General features: G+C 31.3%; 2 protein-coding genes across 3 annotated transcripts in view; one reads left to right on the top strand and one right to left on the bottom strand.

Moving 5' to 3' along the window:
* LOC129907473 (probable beta-hexosaminidase fdl) overlaps positions 1-22,451 on the top strand; it is an 85,188-nt gene that overhangs the window by 6,368 nt on the left and 56,369 nt on the right. The window contains exon 1 of one of the 2 annotated variants that reach the window (XM_055983728.1): positions 6,279-6,660. The exons of the other annotated variant lie outside the window; for it this stretch is intronic. Coding sequence (XP_055839703.1) covers positions 6,635-6,660 — 26 coding nt within the window. The 5' untranslated portion in view covers positions 6,279-6,634. Of the gene's footprint in view, positions 1-6,278; positions 6,661-22,451 lie in introns of those variants that run through there. 2 annotated transcript variants of the gene reach the window in all.
* The window catches only part of LOC129907475 (uncharacterized), a 35,097-nt gene continuing 24,273 nt past the window's right edge, over positions 11,628-22,451 (bottom strand). The window contains exon 3 of the mRNA XM_055983732.1: positions 11,628-12,809. Within this exon, the coding sequence (XP_055839707.1) occupies positions 11,709-12,809 (1,101 nt within the window). The 3' untranslated portion in view covers positions 11,628-11,708. The remainder of the gene's footprint in view (positions 12,810-22,451) is intronic.

The following is a 22,451-nucleotide window of genomic DNA, read 5'->3' as shown; positions in this document are numbered from 1 at the left end:
ATCCTTTCGAACTGGTTCTATTGATACTATAAAATATTTATAAAATATTTTTGCACTAAAGACTTAACTTCATCGGACCAAAAACTAACTTAAGGCCCAATTTATTCACATTCCATTTAATTTAAAGTCTCCATTAAAGTTGGGAAATTTTAAAATTTGTATGTGATTTGACAGATTTTTTATTTTTAATGGGGACTTTAAATATAATGGAGAGTGAGTAAATTTGGACAAGAATTATGGAATTTGTAAGACTGAAATAACTAAGTATATAAATATATTAAAATTATAAGTTTGTTACTAAGCTTGTTAATATTTATCTCATCTAATCTGAAAGTGAAAAGTACAGGAGCGAATATTTTCAAACTTATTCTTTGATAGTTTTTCAAGCTAGAAAACATACAAATATGATACAGAAAAGAATAATTTTTAGTAAAAAAAATAAATTGTTAAGGTACTTTTAGAACTTTTTCTCTGGAAGAAGCCATTGGTGTTCATACGAGCCAAGTTTTCATCACACAACCAAGGTTTCACACCACCTAGACTGTTTAGTAGTTTATTTTATACTAAACTTATGATATAATGATATGCCTGAAGAGATTTCAAAGGTTCATAGCGAAACTATTTAAACTTTTGGCACACACAACCGCCTAGAGTGCAAAAACAATTTACTATCTAGTTCCAGATCTTAAAACAGCTTATACATCTGTACAGTTTTAATATCAAATTTTGAAAAAATTTTAAAGTATGTTTTATTCACTTACTGAAATTCGCGTGCAAAGTGAGCTTACAAGCAAAAATTAAAAACAAAAATTAACTTTTTTTGCCAATTCGTACCATGTACCTCTTATCTTGTATCAGATTTTAAATGTAATTTTTCATTTCAATAAAAGCAAGCTTATCAAATTGTTTTAATGTTAAAAAAAAACCGCATCATCACAAGAATAAAACAACACTCTTTTAACTTATTGCATGGATTTTCCTAATTGATGAAATGACGCAATCAAGCGGAAATTCTGGCATTCGTCAAATACTTTAAATACAATGAACTAAGGATTACCAATAATATCAATAATTTCAACAGCAATAATCTTAAAGCATAAACCTAAAAAATATCTCAAGTTATTTTTGCAAAAAAAAAAAACCAAAAAATTGTATTTAATTTAATTAGGTCGTGACTGGGAAACAACTACATCATAATTCCTATTTTTGTTTCTTCATACAAAATCAACAATATTGAACGTTTATCTTCTTATTCAATTTCACCACGCACACGCACATAAATTGTTGTTATATTTGTTAGTCTTATGCTCGTAAAATGCTCGATAATTAAATTGGCAATTAAGTTGCCTAAGAAATCCCAATAATGCCCCGATATATTCTTAGCCACCTCCGGAGTAAGAATTTTTCTATTTTTTTTTTTAATTTTGTATTTCCTCACATTTATGTGTACGGCCAGTAAGAGCCAGAGGCGCGTGCGAAATATTCACAGGCAGGTGTTGTGTGTTGAGTTGGTTCAATATTCGAGGCAGGAGCGTAATCTAATTAAAAACAAAAAAGTTATTTTTAAAAAAGTTTTTAAAAGCACACGATTGAGCGTTTGTATAAATAAAAAGGCAATTTGTTTTTCATATACCTAAATTAATGTGCACTTTCATTTTTTTGCTTTTCTCTCACTCTCTTCGAGTGGGGTTTACAGTGCAGATCTGTTGATTAGGCACATCTGTTTTTTATTTTATTTTACTGGTGATGGATGATAAAGTATTTTCGTTGATGCCAACTAAAGTAAAATCCTGTACATAAAACAATCGGAGTTGCTTCAAGAACTCGTTATTTCTGTATTGATTCAGTACGGGTGTTCTTTAAATCAATGATTGCATGATGTGGAACGCAATTTGGCATTTTAAAAGCATTTCTAAGCATTTCTTGAGTGCTTTGGACTTAAGCTACTCTTTAATGTAGACTCCGAGGTAGTTCACAGTCCTTTGAAGATCAATATTAGAACTTCAGTGAAATGTTTCATAATAATAATAACCCATTCTTTTTAAGAATTAAGGCATTTTCGTAGACTTGAACTCTCCGCACAGTGAATAAAAGCATTAGACAATTTAGGTTATCATTAGTTTATCGAAGTTTTTGAATTGCTATGCTTGTACTGCTAATTACTCCCTCAACCTCCATAAACACAATAGATGTAGTGTCAATTAGTGTTTTTTTAGGACGACTTGGCGGCAGACTCCTGAGTAAGCAAAATACAAAAAATATTTCAATCTTTTTTTGAAATTGCTATTTCCACTTCGAGGAAAAAGTTACAACCTTTGATGGATTTGCCTATCATGATGGTGGAATATGTTCCCTCTTTGTGATTTTGTTTTTTTTTTCCTCTGGATTCCACAGTTATAACTTATAAGCATAAACTTGCTGTTGTTCAATCTTTTTATTTTTAATTTTTGTTTGAACTATTCGGTAAATAAATGCACGCACTTCGTAAGAAAAACGACGGAATTTTCAGTAGTAGCTACTTTATACAGTCGACTCTCTCTATATCGAATTTCCCTCTAAATCAAACTTTTTGACCATTTTCAATTAAGAATTTTAAAGAAAAAAGACACCAATTTTGGTGTCCCGTGAAAATTCGACTTTGAGAGAGTCGACTGTATTTTTTTATATTTGCTGATGTTGATTTTATCGACGGTATCAGGTACTGGTTTAATAGCTTAAAGTCTCAATATGAACTGTGATCCATTTTGGTGTTTCGGACAACTATTTAAAGTTGAAATATTTAATTAATTTGCTGTTGAAACCGCAGCGACTATATTTTGAAGGTGAGAATTCTACGATTTCATTCAAATCTTCCGATACCCATTTCTCTTGTTCGTATTGTCCTTTCCAGTTTAATTTACGATCTCTAATATCACTTATCCCAGACTTTTTGCAATACCAGTGACACATTCGATCTTGAGTGTCAGTCCACCAGCATCTGGCCCAGTTGTGTAATTTATCGGGTGCTGTGGAAGTTTGCATACGGTAAGATTATACAGAGTTAGGATTATACCGACCAAATTGTAAAAATGCCGTCAGTTTTTCATACGACTTTGTATCCGGTCAAACTTATTTTGAAAATTCTAGTTTTGAGAATGGAATTATATAGTTGAACAGTTATGGATAAATTTCGAAAAAGTACAAGGCTTGCAAAAATGCATTGTTTTCGACATTATTTAAGGTCAGTCCAGATATTGTCTTTATTTTTAAAGATGATTAGAGGTTAACCTCCTGAGCTTATCTGTTATTTATTAACTCGATGTCAGCATCTAGTTGCTAGTTTTCCATTTTTTTCATAATCTGTGCGCGTTTAAGAAGATTTGCTACCCTTAATATGAATTAACAAAGTGCGAGCGTTATGAAAGGAGGAAATGTTTTAAAAGGAGCAGCCAATGGGCACTGATTTTGAAGTTATAAACAACAAAATGGAAGAGAAACACTGAGGCCTGTAATAAATTCCACATTCTAGTAGTAAGAATAAAGAAAAAAGATCTCTATACTAGACAGTACGGCCTTAATTGGGCTCAAGTGTAAACTGATGGGCATTCTTTGAAGTAAGAATATTACGGTTGCAGGCGGAGACAAAACCAATCGAATACGACCTATGTATATTGAACGGCTTGAAAGTTCGGTAATGGCGCTTAATGACAAATTATCAAATGCCATTGAAACACAAGCCAAATAATTTTTATTTTTTAAAACGATGTAAAGATTTCCACTGTTTGGATAGATTTAGTATCAGTTCACCGGCGGACAGAGTGGACAAATGCTTTTTTTCATCCAATCGGAAAGAGACCGGTAGCACAGGACAGATGAAAAAACTTACACAGTGGTTTTGCCACAGTGTAAGAATACCTCTTCAGAACGTGTATGTCAAGGCCTTTCAGAAAACTTGCCAATGTACGAGGGCGAAAGAAGATTCGGCCCATTGAATCATATGAAAGATAATATGTACATTAGGGTGGGTCAAAAAAATCGAAATTCTTTTTTTTGAATTGGTACTCCGAAAAATCGATTGCTAGACCCCTCTAGAATATACACACCAAATATGAGCTCTTTATATTAATGGGAAGGTCCTCCGCTTTGCAATTTTCCATTTTTACATCAAGCTTCTACTAAAAAAAAATATTTTTTTTATTAATTGACTTTTTAGCAAATTTCTTTTCAGATTCTTGTAGAAAATTGAACGCTCTACAAAAAAGGCCTTATACTCTTTTTTCGTTTATCTAACCGTTGAATAGATATTTGAGGTAAGAAAATCGAGAAAATCTTTAAAAATTCGTTTTTTGGTCTTAATTTTGTAACAAATTGAAAAATTATAATGATCAAACGCGCAAGACATATTCTTGTTGAAAATTGATTGCTCCACAAAAAAGGTCTTATTAACTTTTTTCATTAATCTAACCATTCTAAAGATATTCGAGGTAAAAGTTAAAAAAAAATATAAAAACATTTTATATTTTTAAAAAATTTCTAATTCACTGAAACTTTATTATTTTCAAATTAGCAAGATATATTCTTATAGGGGCTTAAACGTTCTACAAAAAATTCCTTGGAATGAAATTGATTGCTTTAACCGTTTAGAAGATATTCGTATCCAAATCGCAATGCATACGGGTCATAAGAAAACTATTGAAATCAGTGAGCATTGGTTTGGATACGAATATCTTCTAAACGGTTAAAGCAATCAATTTGATTCTAAGGAATTTTTTGTAGAACGTTTAAGCCCCTACAAGAATATATCTTGCTAATTTGAAAATAATGAAGTTTCAGTGAATTGGAATTTTTTTTTAAATATAAAAAGTTTTTATATTTTTTTTTAACTTTGACCTCTAATATCTTTAGAATGGTTAGATTAATGAAAAAAGTTAATAAGACCTTTTTTGTGGAGCAATCAATTTCCAACAAGAATATGTCTTGCGCGTTTGATGATTATAATTTTTCAGTTTGTTACAAAATTAAGACCAAAAAACGAATTTTTAAAGATTTTCTCGATTTTTTTACCTCAAATATCTATTCAACGGTTAGATAAACGAAAAAAGAGTATAAGGCCTTTTTTGTAGAGCGTTCAATTTTCTACAAGAATCTGAAAAGAAATTTGCTAAAAAGTCAATTAATAAAAAAAATATTTTTTTTTAGTAGAAGCTTGATGTAAAAATGGAAAATTGCAAAGCGGAGGACCTTCCCATTAATATAAAGACCTCATATTTGGTGTGTATATTCTAGAGGGGTCTAGCAATCGATTTTTCGGGGTACCAATTCAAAAAAAAGAATTTCGATTTTTTTGACCCACCCTAATGTACATATATGGGAGGAGTCATGAATGATCTTCAAAAAAGATCTAAGTGAGCCGGCTTTTTACTGGGTTTTTATTAGTTTACGAATGTTTGGGAGAATGATTTAGTTTGTATTAGGGAGAGAATGTTTCTTTAAGACGACCACCGCCCTCTCCGATATTCGGTTTGATCCTCTTGCATGGTTTTAAATCTCCCAATGTAAATGCTGTTGATTTAAGTTACTTAAGACTTCTCGGTCAACTGAATTCCTAGCCACCTGGCCAGATGATTATATGTTCTCTTATCTCCGCACGTTGCGAGTTTAAAAAAACAAAAACACAGATATTTAAAAAGATGTATCTATAATCAACAGAACCGTACTGTTTCTTAACAATAATTTTTATAAATAAAAACAAAATAATAACAAAAAAAAAACGTAAAAAAAGAACAAAAATTGTTTCACCATAATCAAGTCAACCCTCACAGATAGTTTCTGGTTTGTTGTTGTTTGTTGCTGTTGTTGTTTTTTTTTTTTTTAATTTTCTAGTAGCAACTATTGCAAGGGCTTCCTTCTCTTCCACTATACCTATGTATGTAAAAGCTTACTCAGGCTAAGGCGTAAGAGACTTAAGTAGGCAGACGACAGACCTACAAGCAGAGTATTGTATAGTACATAATACTGATTCGATTCCCATGATGTACACTTACCCACCTAGTAGTAGTACCTAGGACTCACAACTAGCGCACTTCTCATTTGTTCATCAATTTCCAATAAAGACGCGAGTATACCGTTATAACGGCAATTAGTCTCAAGAAAGTGTAATTATAGTAGCAAAAACAAATGCTTGAGGTGTGCCAGTAAACACATCAGTGAATAAATACTTCCTTTTGGTTCTGAATTTAAATATCTTGGTGTTTTATCCCCGTCTATAGGAGTGTATTATTGTCGTCTTCGTCATCGTCTTCGTCATCGTCGCATCGTCTTAGTCGTCAACAGAAATTATTGACGATGTTGTGGGTCGTTCGTTTGTGGTTACGTCTGAGTTGAGTTTGATAATAATTAAGAACCGCAAAAAAACGATGTGACATAATCGTTGTCATCATTTATAGTATTTTGAGTTTATATTATTGTGAATTTATTTGAATTAAAAAGAAAACAAAAAAAAAAGATAAAAGATACATAGTCAATAGGAAAGTTTGAATCTGTAAAAAAAAAGTGACAAAGAGATGCATTTGCTTAACATCAGAAAAAAGTGCATTTTTAGTATACAAAAGGTTTACCTGAAACTAATGTGAAGTGCAATTAAGCAATTGGTTACATGATTGAAATGGTATCATTAAGAAGGTATGATGAAAAGTTTGATTTGAACAAAACGGTTGATTTGTTTTTCTGTAATTAATGTTTTTAAATTTCGGTCCGCCTAAATTATTTATAGTGATTTTCGTACCTTTTCTTACCCTTTTCTAGATTTATTGAATGTTTGCTAGAGAATAACTGAACTATAAATCAATCAATGTCTTGGTTTTTACTTGTTGACATTGAACTACATATCAACAGATAAAATTAATTTCAGTTTTATAAGACGATACCTAATCCTTTTTAAAATCTTCAAAATAAATCAGAGACTTTTGAAATCTTTTGGCAAGCTATATATTTATGCTTGATAAAATCAAGCAAAATTATGGTTCAACTCGTGCAGTATAGGAAGGAAATATGACTGATTTCGTATAAATCGCCGAAACCACCGATAAATTAGTAACTATTTTGGTTTGACGATTCGATGAATTCATGGCAAAAGACATCAAAAATTAGATACTCCGTTGAAGATTACCTCTTCAGAGAACTATGGCACCTTATGTGTTTGAGTCTGGCGCTACAAATTGAAGATCACTCGCGCTATTGAAAAGTTTTTTTTTTAGGATGTCAACACTAATGACTTTGCTCGCTAGTATTTCTTACAGACTGACAAAAGCAATGCGTAAAAGCTTTCTCCTATCACTCCTACACATACTTCCGAAAATTCTTTCGCACTGGGATAGTATAAACAACAGAAGGTCCATCGAGAATCTTACGGAAAAGTAGAACTAATATTTGGAAACATATACTTTGAAACATTTTTTGTTTAACTGTTTAGGGCCAGTTTGTTCACAGTCGATTATCATTTAATCAAGGATTATTTCATAGAAAAATCCTTGGTTTAAAGAAAATCGAGTGTGAACAAATCGGACCTTAGTCTTACTTGAGCCCAGTTCAGGATACTGTGATTTACAGACCCGTTCTAGATAATTTTCCAAAATCCTTTTTTTGTGGACTTTGAAACTTAAACTCAGTAGGTATGTCAAGAGGACCTACAAGGGTTAATGGATGGGTATCATTGTGGCCAGCAGTAACTTACGATGACTTCATTTATCATTTCTGAGTCAAAAAACAATGAAGGGATAACTACTTGAACAGATTTGAGTTTTACCATTTCTAAAACAATTAAGATCACCTGATTTATTTGATCAAAAAGGAGCCAATTATATGTACTTCTCGCCATCCTTAAGAATTTGCCTTTTGTATTGTTTTTAAATAAAGACCTGTAAGAGGGGATACACATTCCCGAAATGTCGTTAAAGAAAGATAAATTGAACTGACTTTCTCCATGCAAAACCTAAGAAATATTAGAAATTGGAAAGCTGTAGCTGATAATGTACCTTACATTTTGCTTGGCTATGGATTTTTTTTTGAATTGGAACAGCTCATTGAATTTGACCCCGAGATAATTTTATCTGGTTCTGGCTATTAGCTATACTTCATTCGGAAGATTGACTGTGGTGCAATGTTTTAATAATCGTCATTAATCGTATTCTGGTTCTCTGATCACACTAGACCCAACTGCGTTGAGTACATTTTTTAAACCGGAACGCTTCTAGAACCTAGATAGGTTTCATATGATGTCTTCGACTTTCTGGGGCTATTATTGGGTAAGAAACTAGGCTCGCTGTTTTTTTTTTTGTTTTGCAAAAGTTGCAGACGAATATTAATCTTCCTGAATGTACCTGCTTTTCGTTTGATGGCTCAGAGTTTCTTTTGGAACTCATTGAAGTGTTGTACAGAGTTCCTTATTATGATATTTCGTCGAGTTATTACAAGAAGTCACTAAGTACTCTTTTAATGGATTTTAATATAAAAATGCAAAGTTGTTCTCTTCCATCTAGCCTCTGTGGAATTGATTCTACTCGTAGATGTAGATGGGTAGATGTTGATATTTGTACCGTGATGCTCTTGGTTTCCAAGGGCGTTCGGGACAACGTACTCTTAGTTGTCCTGTTGGTTGAAAGTATGATGATTTGCCTATAATTGACGTCTCTCTTTTGATTAATAAAGTAATTGATGTATCCTTTAGTATAGATGGAGGTGAAGTTCTGGTGCTGATGGTATTTAAATACAATAAAATTTCATGGTGCTACTTGCTGGTTAGGGTTGTATAACAATAGTTCCATAATTCTGGCAGGACGAATAGTTAGGTTTGAAGTTAGAAGAAAGGAATCATGTGTGAAAGGGACTTACGGAAGGTTTACTTCGATTGGATATGAGAACTAAACAAAGGTTTTGTCATGTCAACAACGGATTGGCTTAGGTCTAAGGATTTGAAGTTCGTGTCTTATGTTTTCTAACCTTGGTCAGAATTTGTTGTAGATGGTGAGTAATTCGTTTAATCAGAGCTGCGTTGGGATGTCGGTGGTTTCGAACCACTGTGCTGTCTTTCATTCAGGTTGACTAAGTCGATGTTGTCATTCGACCGTTTGACCGCTAAAAAATTCCAAAGTTTAAATTACGAATAATTTTGTGCTTCAACGTTGAACGGTGTTCCAAGACTACACTTATGAATTTCTTTATTTGAATAATTTCTAAATTAATTCAATAAACTTTTTATCATGAAACCAATAAAGTGAGGTGAAAATTAACTACTTTTAGCAATTTCTTTTTTAAATATAAAAACCTCAAGGCTACTTCACATCAAGTTTATGCATTTATGTGGTATAAGAACAAATGCGACAAATTTTTTCTTTCAGTCTGTGAAAGCTAACCAGCCAGACTGTCCTATCCTCTTCTTTGAATAAGTTCGTAAAAGCCCACTTCTCTGTGGTGTCACCCTTATCATGCATACATCTCATGGCAATGAACCCCATTTGTTGTCCGTCATTTATTTTACCTTTACCCAAATCTTTTGTTCATCTTTTGTTTTGTACTCGTATTTTCTTTTTCACTTTTAATCTTGTAAGCAAATAAAAAAAAAACACAAGTCATTTTACAATATACAGAACTGCCAATGACCCATTTACCATTCCATATACGTGCTATACAAGTCAATGCTAGACTCTTTCGTTATATTGATTTTGGATTATTATTTTGTTACTTTTGTTTAATTTTATTTGTTTATGTCATTTTTTTTTCATTTTTGTTTTTGCCGGGCGGAAAGTTCTTAATACCTTTTGTCTGGAATATTTTCAATTCTCTTTTTCTTTTTTTTTTTTGTAAAATGTTATGAGTGTGCTTGGAAACTAGAAAAAATATGTGTGTTACTATTATGTACTGAAATGTTGGTAAAGAACAAATAATATCATATATTCTGAGCGAATAAGCACTCTCTTGACTTTTTGTGTAACAAACTGATTTTCCCTTATTTGGACGGCCTTGCAATAAGAGTAGTGGAGTCTGTTTATTATTTAGTTAATCTTAATCTTTAAGACATTTTGTATGTTCTTTGTTGTTTTGTTTGCACTTTTTTAAACAATTTCAATTAGAACAAGAAGGAGATAAGCTTTTTTACTTGTAATTCTTAGATTAATGTTAAATGTTTGAAATATTATTATTTGAGGGCTATATTAGCAACATTATAAAAGCGGTACCTTATATTCAATATTGAGAAAAAATGTTCATTATTATTAAGAATCTAGTCAAGACGATTATTTAAATTACAGTATCGAAGATATTGGTAACACAAATCAAATCGAATTCGGTTGATTAGAAACTCAAATATGTAAATCCGTCAAGACTTGAAGAATATACCAAGGCATAAAATCGGTGAACGGGTTGACACTCTGGGACATATGCATACAAAATAGTAAATGCTTTTACTTGAATAATTCTTAAGTAAAAACGTTTTTAATCCACATTTTGTGCATATCAAACCTAGTTTATACTTATTAATTTGCTATTCCTAGTATTTTTTATTTTTTATGCATACGTAAAAAATTACGTCAAAATATTTTCCAAATGTGTCATGTCTTTTGATCGTCCACAAAAAATAATGTCGACCCATTTAAGGGTACGATGACACTACTTATTTTTTTTTAAAGAAACCGCTAATAATTGAAATTAGCATGCTTTTTCCAATTCAATGGTGGGTTTAAATCACATATTTCTGATTGACTATTTAAAATGGAACGTTTTAAGGATTAGAAAATCTTTATGTGGGGATATACCACCAAATGAGATGAGACACTTTCCAGAACAGATTTAAAAAATTCTTTTTTTAGAATATCAGAAAAAGTTTAAATGATAATAATCGAGTAAAAATCAATAGGTACAAATCCTATCACACATATTTTATTCCAAAAATCATTCTAAAGTAGGTACATTGCATGAAAAACTGAATTACGAACAGTCGTATGTCTGTATTAAGTCGACGACAGTCTGGCCCTCTTAAGGCAATTCTTCTCTCGTAGGAAAACAAACCATACTCATAAATATCCCAAATCTATTTCTGGCGGATTTTTAGATCAAATTCTTTTTTTATTTTGCAAGAAGTCTGAAAAATGAACTATCAGGTTAAATGCTCCAATTTGGTTTCCTTTTACAGTACAGAATTTTAAAATTCAGAAAAATTGTTTGTATTTACAGAATTTTTTAGAAGTCAGAATTTTAAGATTTACAGAATAACATAATTTTGAGCATGCATGTGATAAAGTAAACAGTAAGCCATTTTAAAGCAAACATTTTTGTGCCAAATGTAGGTATGATATTTGATAACCAATTAGCATAACTTACCAATTTGTAATTTTGCTGAACCACTCTTTAATTTTATCTATAAACAATACTTATTCGAAACATGGTGTATACTTTATTTTAATATTTTTCTTTTCTATATACAAGTACAATTTGTCTAAATATTGTTTTAATGTTATTTGTGGGTGTTTTGAGTTAAGGCTTGATTTTCATATTTCTTGTTTTGTTCCATTGAAAATGTGTTTTTTTTTTTTCTTACGAAAGATATGTAAGGAGTGTGGTCAAAAATTCTCTGTTTCAAATCATATAATTTTGAAAAACAAATTTTGAAAAAACAGAAACAAACAAACACTAAAAGACTAGGTATATTCTTAATTCAAAGAGTTTTTTTTTTTTTTTTAAACATAACCACTAGACTCTAACTTTAAGGCCGCTTCATAAGTAGGTAATCCAGTTTTGTCAATTATTTTGCTCATATCTAAACGAATAATACCGTTATCGTTGATAGAGTCCAAATCCAGCATTACATCATCGGTTATATTATTTGCGATGTCACGATTATTGTCGCTTGTAGATGCTGCTGTTTCAACAGCCGTTATCGTTGTCGTTGCGACTTGTTGAGATGAAGTTGGTTCTGAAGATAATGATGGTGATAAAGTTGTGCTTGTGACAGCGCCATCACCGCCACCGCCGCCACCGGTAGTGGGCGTACCGTCTACTAAACTATCATTGTTGTTAATTGTATTTTCATATTTCGCATGCGACGACGATGAAATCATCAATTGTTCTGTTGATGAGATCCTCCTACGATCATCTATAATTTCATATGCTATTGTGCCACTATTATTGTTACTATCTTCAACTATTGTAGGACTTTGCATTGGAGTGCAATAGCATGTGTCAGTATCACCACCACCACCTCCCACCTGTGGAGGTGTATTTCCATTATTGACATCCACTGTCGTCACAACCACCTGATCCAGGCCACTATCACTAGACAATGACATGGAATCATCGTAACGAAACTTCCCACACAACGGACATCCCTGGTAGTAAGGATGTTGATGATTGACAAATCTGCCTTCTGCAAGATTATGGGCAGCATATGGCAGGGATTTCCTCCCTAAGGCACTTGCACCAAAACGTCCCGAAGTAGCTGCTGCTGCTGCAGCAGCCACTACCCCAAGTTGAAATAAATTTTCAGCTTCAGCACGTTGCAAGGAACAGCACGATTGAGCACTAAGAACTTTCTTAATTCTCAAACTATTGCCATTGCCACCATTCGTAATGAACTTGGGATTCTCGATGACATTCCCAGATGACCCAGATACATCATTCATCGACCGATAATCCGGCGGTGGAGATATTCTGCTTGGTTGGTGGTTGGTCTCTTGCATGGCTACCATTACGGCATCGTATGATGGTGGTGGTTCATGACTCAATGTTGGAACTGCTAACCCCTCCGATGAGTCTAAGAATAAGCCAGATGTCTCGTAACACTGCAAAGAGTTGAAATAAAAAAAAAAATAAGTGATAAAGAAATAAATTGAGTAAATTATCAAGTTTGTGTGAGAAGACAGTAGCGGATTCAAATGTGTGAGTTAGGGTCAGAATTGTAAGGGCACTAGAAAAAGTTAAAGTGTTCTTCAAAAGGTAGGAGAAAAATATAGACAAACGGAAAGAGCAAATATAGCCTTAAAGATTTGTTACTCTAGTCGAATAGGATGAAAAACTGTTTCTTTACATGCCTGATCTAAGAGAAAAATTAATTTATTGAAAATGGCTCAATTTTCGATAATGAGTTAAATAGGGGAAGTGGGGACAAGACCGCCTATGGGGGCAAGACGGTTTTCGTACTATGTTGTATGAAAAAAAGTAAAATTGGCAACACTTGCAATATAAAATATGTAGACGCCCTTTGGTACGATCGATCACGTCTGTAAGTTTTAGCAATTTCGGTTAAGATCCCGAAGAGTTACGGTAAATTTTGTGATTTTTCATCAAATTGTTATCGTTCATGTGAAAAGTCAGTTGTATTTTTGACACTGAAATAATTAAAATTTTTAACTTTTCCTTTTTTTAAAGTGAATATTAAAAAGTATTTTCTGCAAAAGAAGGAGTCATAAAGATAAATTAAAAAAAAAATAATACAGAACATCAAATATGATATGACTGGGGCAAGACCGCCCATGGGCGAAATTGGAAGCTCCGGTAGCTTAAATAAAGTGAAAAAAGATGTTCACCGTTAAATCTTCCAAAAAGCTAAGCAACAGGCGCCAAACAATACTGTAATTGATGATTCTGATGAAGAGGACTTTGCAGATTGTATTTGTACCTTCTATCTGCAACTGTTTTCTAGATCCAATCCAAAGTATTGTTGGATTAAGTGCAAAATGTGTACCAAATGGTACCAAAAAGCTTGTGCTGGAGCGAGAACTAATGAAAATATAGCATAATTGTGTTATTATTACAAATAGACTGCATTTAAAACAATAGACACTGTCTTTCTACCAACAAAATTTGATAGGGCGGACTTACCCCCAAGTGGGCAAGACGGGTTTTTTTAAGATGTGTTTTCAAAACGTATTATCTTTTGTTCTGTATTTTTTTATTTTTTTTATAATAACGAGAGTTTCTGCAAAAAACATTAAATTTAATGAATAAAAACTTTGTTCTATTTAAAAGATGTTTTGTATTGGTTTTTAAGACAGTCAAACACTAAGTGGGCCGTCTTGCCCCCACTTCCCCTATATATGGAAATGCTTGGGTATGAGTGAAATTGCATAAAATTACTTATGTATTTGGGAAGCTCTTAAAAATACTTATAGTTTCTAAAGGGTTCATTTGAAAGTTATTTGGAAGTTACAATGCAATAACAATGTAGTTTTCTAAGCAATTATGCTAGAAAATTTTAAAAAGTAAAAAAAGTTATTTTATATTTTTTTTTTAAACTTTGACCTGGAATATCTTTCAAGACTTTTTTTGTGGAGCAATCTGTTTTCTACAAGAATATGGCCCTTATTGCCAGTGTCGTTAGACGACTTTTGTCGATAGTCGATCATCGAAAATGACTTTTGGTGTAGTGAATCTCTATCGATAGACGAATTTTGTCAAAAATCGATAATCGAAAATGACTTTTGATGTCGTGAAATTCTATTGTGAACGAAAATGTTCGTTTTATCGTTTGATCTTTTTCGTTTACAATGTTGCAATCTAATCAAATCGAGTTCATAGTTCATAATAGCAAATACCTTTGTGGAAAGAGATACACAATACCAAAACAGATATTTATGGATTCAATCGACTCTTATCTCATCGAAAGTTGAACGACATTCGCAATAAGGCCCTATGTTTTGTCCGTTTGATTATTTTTCAATTTGTTACAAGATTAATAACAAAAAACGAATTTTAAAAAAATTTCTCAAACCTTGGACCTCAAATATCTTTTAAACGGTTAGATAAACGAAAAAAGGTGTATGAGGCATTTTTTGTAGAGCGTTCGATTTCCTACAAGAATATGTTAAGAAATTTGCCTAAAAGTCGATATACATAGGTACATGTAAAATGAAATGCACGACTTGGTCGCACGTACTTGCTCTTGCAGTTCAAAGCACTTTTATGTCAGTTTACTTGTAGATTTTAAGAGCTGGCTCTAAAAATTTTAAAGAAATTTTGTTGATGCTAGCAAAGAGCCGACATAGGGCAAAATTTTCTTAAATGAAAATTTTTTTTTGTTATTTGACTTTTTTGAGAAAAACTAAATATGCAGTTTTATTGCAATTGCTTTGAATATTACGTCTGCAAAGTTTAATCAAAATTGTTACAGCCGTTTTCGAGTTATTTGGTATAATTTGAAAAAAATTTATGGAAGGTACCTACACTTTTTTGAGAAAAACTAAAAATGCAGTTTTATTACAATAAATTTGAATATTACGTCTGCAAAGTTTAATCAAAATCGTTAGAGCCGTTTTCGAGTTATTTTGTATAGTTTGAAAAATTTGTATTGGAGGTACACTTTCTAAGTAGTGAGATATAAAAAAACAAAAAAATCAACTTTCAGAATTCCAAAAAAAATCATCTGTACCAAATTTGAAGAAATTCATCCACCCGTTTAGGCTGTGGACATGTGTACAGATGGGCGTACAGACGCACGGATGGAATTGCGAGACCCACTTTTTCGGAATTCTCCATCATCGTAATGTTGGTTTAAAACCTCTTTTTTTTCGACACGTAGCCAATACTTGGCCTATAGAGCAAGTAAAAATAATTTTTTTTAGTAGAAGATTGATGTAAAAATGGAAATCTGCGAAGCGGAGGATCTTTCCATTAATATTAAGAGCTCATATTTAGTGAGTATATTCTACAGTATGTGGCCACATGAGTATGACCGATGAAAATTTTCACAAATTTGTGCCGCTTAAAACTAATTTTATTTAATGTTTTCTGTACAAAACGAAAACACGAAATATTGAAAAAAATTCGTTGTGGCATAATTAAAAATAAAATTAGTTTTTAGCGTTCTAGTTAAAGAATTAGTGACAATTGAAAATTTTCATCGGTCATAATAATGTGGCCACTATTTTTTTTACCCACCCTACTGTATATACAAAAATTCTAACATTTTTCAAGCTCAGTGGTGGCAAACAAAGGTAAACAAAGCTGTATTTCCACTGTTCATGTTTTCCATTTTTTTTAATGAAATCGGTTTTTAAGGTTGTTATACAAAACTGCTAAAACGCATTAATTCTTATGTAAAATGACCCTTCAACAAGTGAATTTCATAGAAACCGGATATATTTGTTACAGTTGTTTGCTATTTCTGGATAATTTTTTTAGGGACATTTTTTTAAACAAAATCAAAGTTTTATCAAAAATTTCTCATCGTTGATAAAATAATGAAACCGATTGACCTTTGTTGACGGTTCACGCTTTTCTGCCGAATAACCAATTAATATAAATTCTATGCAAAGATTATTATGATGGTCTTTATTGCTTGCTTTGTACTAGTACTAAAACTAGCACCCTCTTCTTTTTTTTTAACTTTTACGAAAGTATCAACTTGCGCCTGTATATAAATACAAGTTCTAGTTCAGTCCTGCAAACCTCACTCTATGTTACTATTTAGTGTACGGTATACATATAAATCACTTAATTAGTGAAGAAGCAACATTCTTTTTAATTACAGAAAAGACCTAAGGTTGACTTAGAAAGGAAAGAGGGGTTTTTTTTTTTGCAAACAACCCCAACCATAAAGCAAAGTATAAGTTTATCTGTCACCAAGCAGGAAGTTTCGAAATTAATTGCCGACCAAGCAAAAGCCGATAAATTTTTTGATGAGGATTCTCTCCTCACCTGCAAGTAAGTCATTTTCATTTTGTGACTTTTCAAGCTGCCCACGGGTGAGAGTTAAAAAATAAGTGATGCAAAGTTTAATACTAAAGCGGATTCGAAACGTTTAGGTTAGGTAGAGTTAAGGTAGAGGTTAATATCTAACCAAGTGTATCCTTGTGCTAAGTTTAGTTCATACCTTTCGAGAGAAAGAAAAAAAAAAGAACACCACGAGGGAATATGTACTATATATATTTTTTTTTTGTCTGCTGGGGAATGCGTTGGTTCGTTCACTTGAAACTCTAGAGCAGGAAAAAAAAGGTTAAATAAACATTTTCCAGTTGATTTGTTTTGCACACTTAACTTGACAACATAACTAACTTAGAATTTATGAACAGCGGCGGTGTATTTCTGGAATTTTCAATTCGAATGAAAAAAAAAAAATATTATATAAATTGTTGACTTAGTCCTGATGACAATAAAAAAAAAAGAACTAAATTGCAACTAGGTCGTTTGTGTATTCGTAACAAATTGTGATTGCAAACTTGTCAGGAATAAAAGTTCAACAAACTTGATTCATGTTTTATTAGGTTCTACTTTTGAATGAATCCTTAAAATACATATAAAACTATTTCATAACAAAGTCATAGATTTCAATTGAGACATTTATAACACAGGAGGGAAGTGCAGAGCTGTGAAACTTGTTAAAAGCTAAATGTGTTATATACACAACTACATGATGATTTCTCTATAAAACTTTTGATATAATATTTTGCTAAGTGGCACAAAGGAAATTCTGAAGAGTATTTTAGGGGAACAGAACACCTATAATGAAGATGGGGGGGGGGGGGGGGTATATGTGTACTTGTTGTTTAATTTTCATATATTTGTCAAGTGCCTACAAATATGTCAACAATATACACTACACAGTTTATGTATGAAAATAGAACTGCAAAAGACGAAGTTTGATTAAATTGTATTGTTTGCTTTGAGCAAATTAATTTATTAAAAGAAAAAAGTGTATACATATGTCGGGATATGTTCTTTTGTTTAAGTTTTATGTTCTTAGTTCTAATTTACGGATATCCGTTATTGTTTGTTTTTGACCAGGGCCGTCTTTAACTATCTTGGGGCCCTTGGGCACACAAGAATTTGGGGCCCTTTTGGAAAGTAAAATAAGTACAATGGATGGCTAAAAGGCAATGGTTGGTTAAAAAGGGCTGCCAATATTTCGTTCCATATAAAGTACCTAGTGTCTTTATTATTTGAAGGGGGTACCAATAATACGTGCATTGAGACATCAAACGTTGCCACTGCCAATAATTGTACATTTTATACTGCCAATAAATTATACCCTGTATCCGTTATAAGTTTCAGTTTGAAGAATTGGAAAAAAGAGCTCAAACGGAATGATAGATTTGCTAAAAACTCGGTACAGACGATTTGTACGTGATTTCCAAGAGTCGTTATTTTATTTTATTTTATTTTATTTTATTTTATTTTATTTTATTTTATTTTATTTTATTTTATTTTATTTTATTTTATTTTATTTTATTTTATTTTATTTTATTTTATTTTATTTTATTTTATTTTAGCTATTTTATTTTATTTTATTTTATTTTATTTTATTTTATTTTATTTTATTTTATTTTATTTTATTTTATTTTATTTTATTTTATTTTATTTTATTTTGTTTTATTTATTTTATTTTAATGTCTCCTTTTTAACGGATATCTCCAATATAAAGTTTTCGAGATATTGCAATTTTCTCAAAAACGGATAACGATTTAGCTTTGAAAAAAAACCATGTAGTGCTGCAAATAAGGCCGCACTTTTGAAATAAGGAAAAAATTTTTTGGACCGTTATTAACGGTACCTACTTGACATAGAACCGATTTCTTAATGTAAACTACACAACCGATTTTAATGAATATTTTGACATACTTATAATAAAATTAAGAAAACTTAAAAAAAAAGTTATTTTTGGATTAAAAAAAATGATTTTTTTTTTTGTTTTTTGAAAAACAATTTTTTAAAAGTTATTTGATGAATTTTATGTGTCAATCTTTAAATACGAGAGCAATTCGCAATTCAAATTAAAAAATGGGGGTGCCAACCATGGCACCATGGCGTTTTCCATTGAACCAAAACATTGATGTACCGTGTCGATGAGCCGGCAATAGTTTTTTCTTAAACGGTTTTCCAACGGAAAAAGTATTGATGTTTTTTGCCGACAAATTGATTCTTTTTTCGTGTTTTAATACGAATCTACACATAGGTATTTTTACACTGATTTTAACACGCACTACAAATTTGACAGTTTTGCAAACTTCAAACGAAATTATTATTTAAGGAAAAAGATAATGGAAGAGAATTCGTTGTTTTTATTAATAATAAATAATCTTACCTACAGTGGAAAAAAAAGATATTTTTCTTGTTTTTTGAAAATATTATTGTCTTATTTTTTGGAAAATTTAATTTGGGTTTGGTCGTTTTAATTTAAATTTTTGTCCGCATACAACGCCACATAATTTGTTTTCATTTTGAAAACATACATTTTCCGTATAGGTGTAGAAAAAACTTTATTTGGTTGCTTAAAACTAAATTTTTTTGGTAGATGGTCTGCCCGACAAAAATCTTTTGAGAATAAATGTGTGAGAAAAATTTTCGTTCCTTCGGGGCCCCCCTGAGAATGGGGGCCCTGGGCACGGGCCCCGTGTGCCCTTATGGTAAAGACGGCATTGTTTTTGACTTAAAAGATTTTATTAAATTATACCTATGTTAATTTTATTTTATAACGAACGTTTATAAATTAAGTATTATTTGTTAGGTAGATTATTGTCTAATATTTGCTTAAGATCATCATGTTGTTTCACGCAAACATAAGTATTATTTATCTTTTCAGAGGTGCTAATAACTAATAATACATTTTTGGTTGGTATATATTAAAAATTAAACATAAAACAACTTAATATTAAAAATTTTTCGTTACGTTAAGTAGTATTTGCGGTAAATAAGGCCTACAAAAAATGAATACCAATTAAATCGCACCTCTTAATAGTACTTACTTAGGGCAATGTATAGCACCATTTTTTGTTTGCAGTATAAAATAATATTTTTAAAACTGAAGGGCGGACTATTAAATAAACACAGTTGTCTGATTTTACACATATAAATTTAATAAAATCTTGGAATGACTTTCACTTTGGAAAAGTGGAGGATAATGGAGATGTAGAGCACTGCTGCAGGTAATGTTGCTTTCTCTCTTCACTTCATCAAAAAAAAAAAAAAAAACTTGTTGGTTTTGACGGTATTTTTATGGGCTTAAACATTATACTCATACAACTCTCCGCAATTTAAAGTTATTATAGGTACTATACAACAACTTTAATTTATGGAGAGCATTTTAAAGCAAAATGTCAGCCCAGACTCCGAACAATATACAATATACCGTGGACACAACGCCAAAACCACGAATCTGCAAAATTGTAGTTTTGAGAAAAACGGCTTCAAAGTTTTGGAAATACATGCAATCTTATGGGAACTCGTTCTACGGAAATGGATATTTTAGGCTTTTAGGCAACAGATGGGTGATTGGGGTCGAAGAAGTGGACAGAGGGACCGATAACAAGTTAAATGACGCATTAAAGTGAAAATGTCCAAAAATGCAGATTCGCGGTTTTGGCTTTGTGCCGACGATATGTTTAACAAAGCCCAACTCAACTCATTATAATGGTCAGTGTAAAAAAAGGTAAAGGCGTATGTGTACCATTTTTTTCTTCTGAACAATATTAATAGTTTATCAAAAATTGTGTGTTATTGAAGAGGAAATATAGAAAGAGAACAAACGTCAAATATTGGCAGTTTTTAATTGCCTTATAAAATATTTGAACATTGTTTTTAATACACCTCAATTTGTAGTTGACTTATAAATAGAACTAATCTTAAGACTTTCCACTTATAAAGAGATCTTCAAGATAATATATACTTAGACCGAAATTTGTGGTTTGCGGAGTTCGTATACAATTTATAAACAAATAAGTTCAGTCATTTCGTCGGAAAAAACGGCTTAGAAATGCAAATGAACCTAGAAAGCTAAATTTTTGATATGTTGTAGGGAGTGCTTAGAAAAGCTGAACTTGTAGTTTTCGACCAAGATTTCCTAGGAGCGTTTTCCGCCATTTTGAAAAAAAAAGTATAAAATTGTTTTTTTTTTTTTTTGACAATAACTAGGCGATAAAGTTAAATTAACAACAATTCAATATGTAAGTATATCGACATTAATCGACATAATATTCGGAAGCTAAATATCCCTTGGAACGAAGTTTTTGGGATAAGAACCAAGGATAAAAAAGTTTATAAAAAAAGTGTGTTTTTTTGTGGACAAGAGGGAGGGGTAGAAGCTCGAAAATATAGTGAAAAAATTATTTGTGAAATATCATCATACACCGAAAAAAAAAAAAATTGATAATAACAGCTATCAAATTAACATTTTTCAGTGACAAAAGTCGTCCAACAATTAAAATATCAATTTTGATATTTTATCATATCATTTTGACATTTTTTAATTTCAGGTGGAATAGTGAAAATTTCACTTTGACAGTTAAAATATCATTTTGACATTTTTTTAAGTTTAAGTGGATAGTGAAAATTTCACTTTGACAATTAAAATGTCAATGTTGACTAGATTTTACGTTTTAGTTTATTATAATGAAACCTATTTCTTTACTTTTAATTTTTATTATTTTAAGAATTTTCTTTCTTTTTTCAAAACATTACTGAAAGGGAATATTCTTTACAAAATAATGGTGATATTTATTTTTTCTATTATAGATGATATACAAATTGTTTTGTTATTTTCTCCCAAACTATGTGAAGTAAAATCTTATTGCCGATCAAATTTTCTCAGTAAATCATACATTTTACTTCGAAAAAACACAAAGCGCCAGTGTTATTTTTATTTTTATAATTTTAGAAGTCTTGGAGCCAAAAATCGCCAATTTCAAAAATTGTTCATAAAAACTCATAATAATGTATTTTGTACCATTTTTTATTATTATTTTATTTATTTATTTATTTTTTTCATCATTTGGGCAGGTTCAGAAACGTTAGGGACTAAATATTTAGGTAATTTCGCGGTCTCTGATTAGTCAACTGTCAAAAAAACATCCTTCCAATTTAAGTAATTTTATTGGAAAGCTAACTGGAAAGTCAGGCAGGCAATTTTTCCCTAAACATTTAGGAAAGTTTTTTTTTGTCAACATGACAGCTGATTGTTTTTAATTATAGAACTTGGTTAACAGAATTAAATTTATTTGTGTGAAAAACGGGTAAAATGTGCATTATCGGTTATAATTAATGTTATTTATTTATTAAAATGAAGTGAAATTTGGTGTCTGCCCCATGCGATCTATAAAATTGTTATGTAGATTTCGAAATTTGACAATAGCTGCGTTCCTTTGGAAATAATTATCTACTTTTTAGTACTTAAAGCTGCTTTGAACTACTTTTTCAATATAGCAAGAGTATTTCAAAGTTGTTTTAAGTACTAAAAAGTAGATAAATATTTCCAAAGGAACGCAGCTAATAACATCACATCCAAACTAATTTAGCGAATTTACTCAAATTTACGTTCAGAAAATGACGTTGCCTAAATATCTAGTCCTTTATATTTCCTGAACGTGCCCATTGTGGAAAAGTGGAAACAAAATATGAGGCGTTCAGAATAATAATGGGTCAAGTCAATTTGAAATTTGTGCATTATTCTGAACTTTGAGAAGCTTTTTCTCAGAAACTAAAGGAACTTTTGAAAT

Source organism: Episyrphus balteatus, chromosome 1 (assembly GCF_945859705.1).
Source record: "Episyrphus balteatus chromosome 1, idEpiBalt1.1, whole genome shotgun sequence".
NCBI classification, from domain to species: domain Eukaryota; kingdom Metazoa; phylum Arthropoda; class Insecta; order Diptera; family Syrphidae; genus Episyrphus; species Episyrphus balteatus.
Note: the sequence above shows the minus strand (reverse complement) of the source record. Positions and strands in the feature narration are given on the sequence as shown.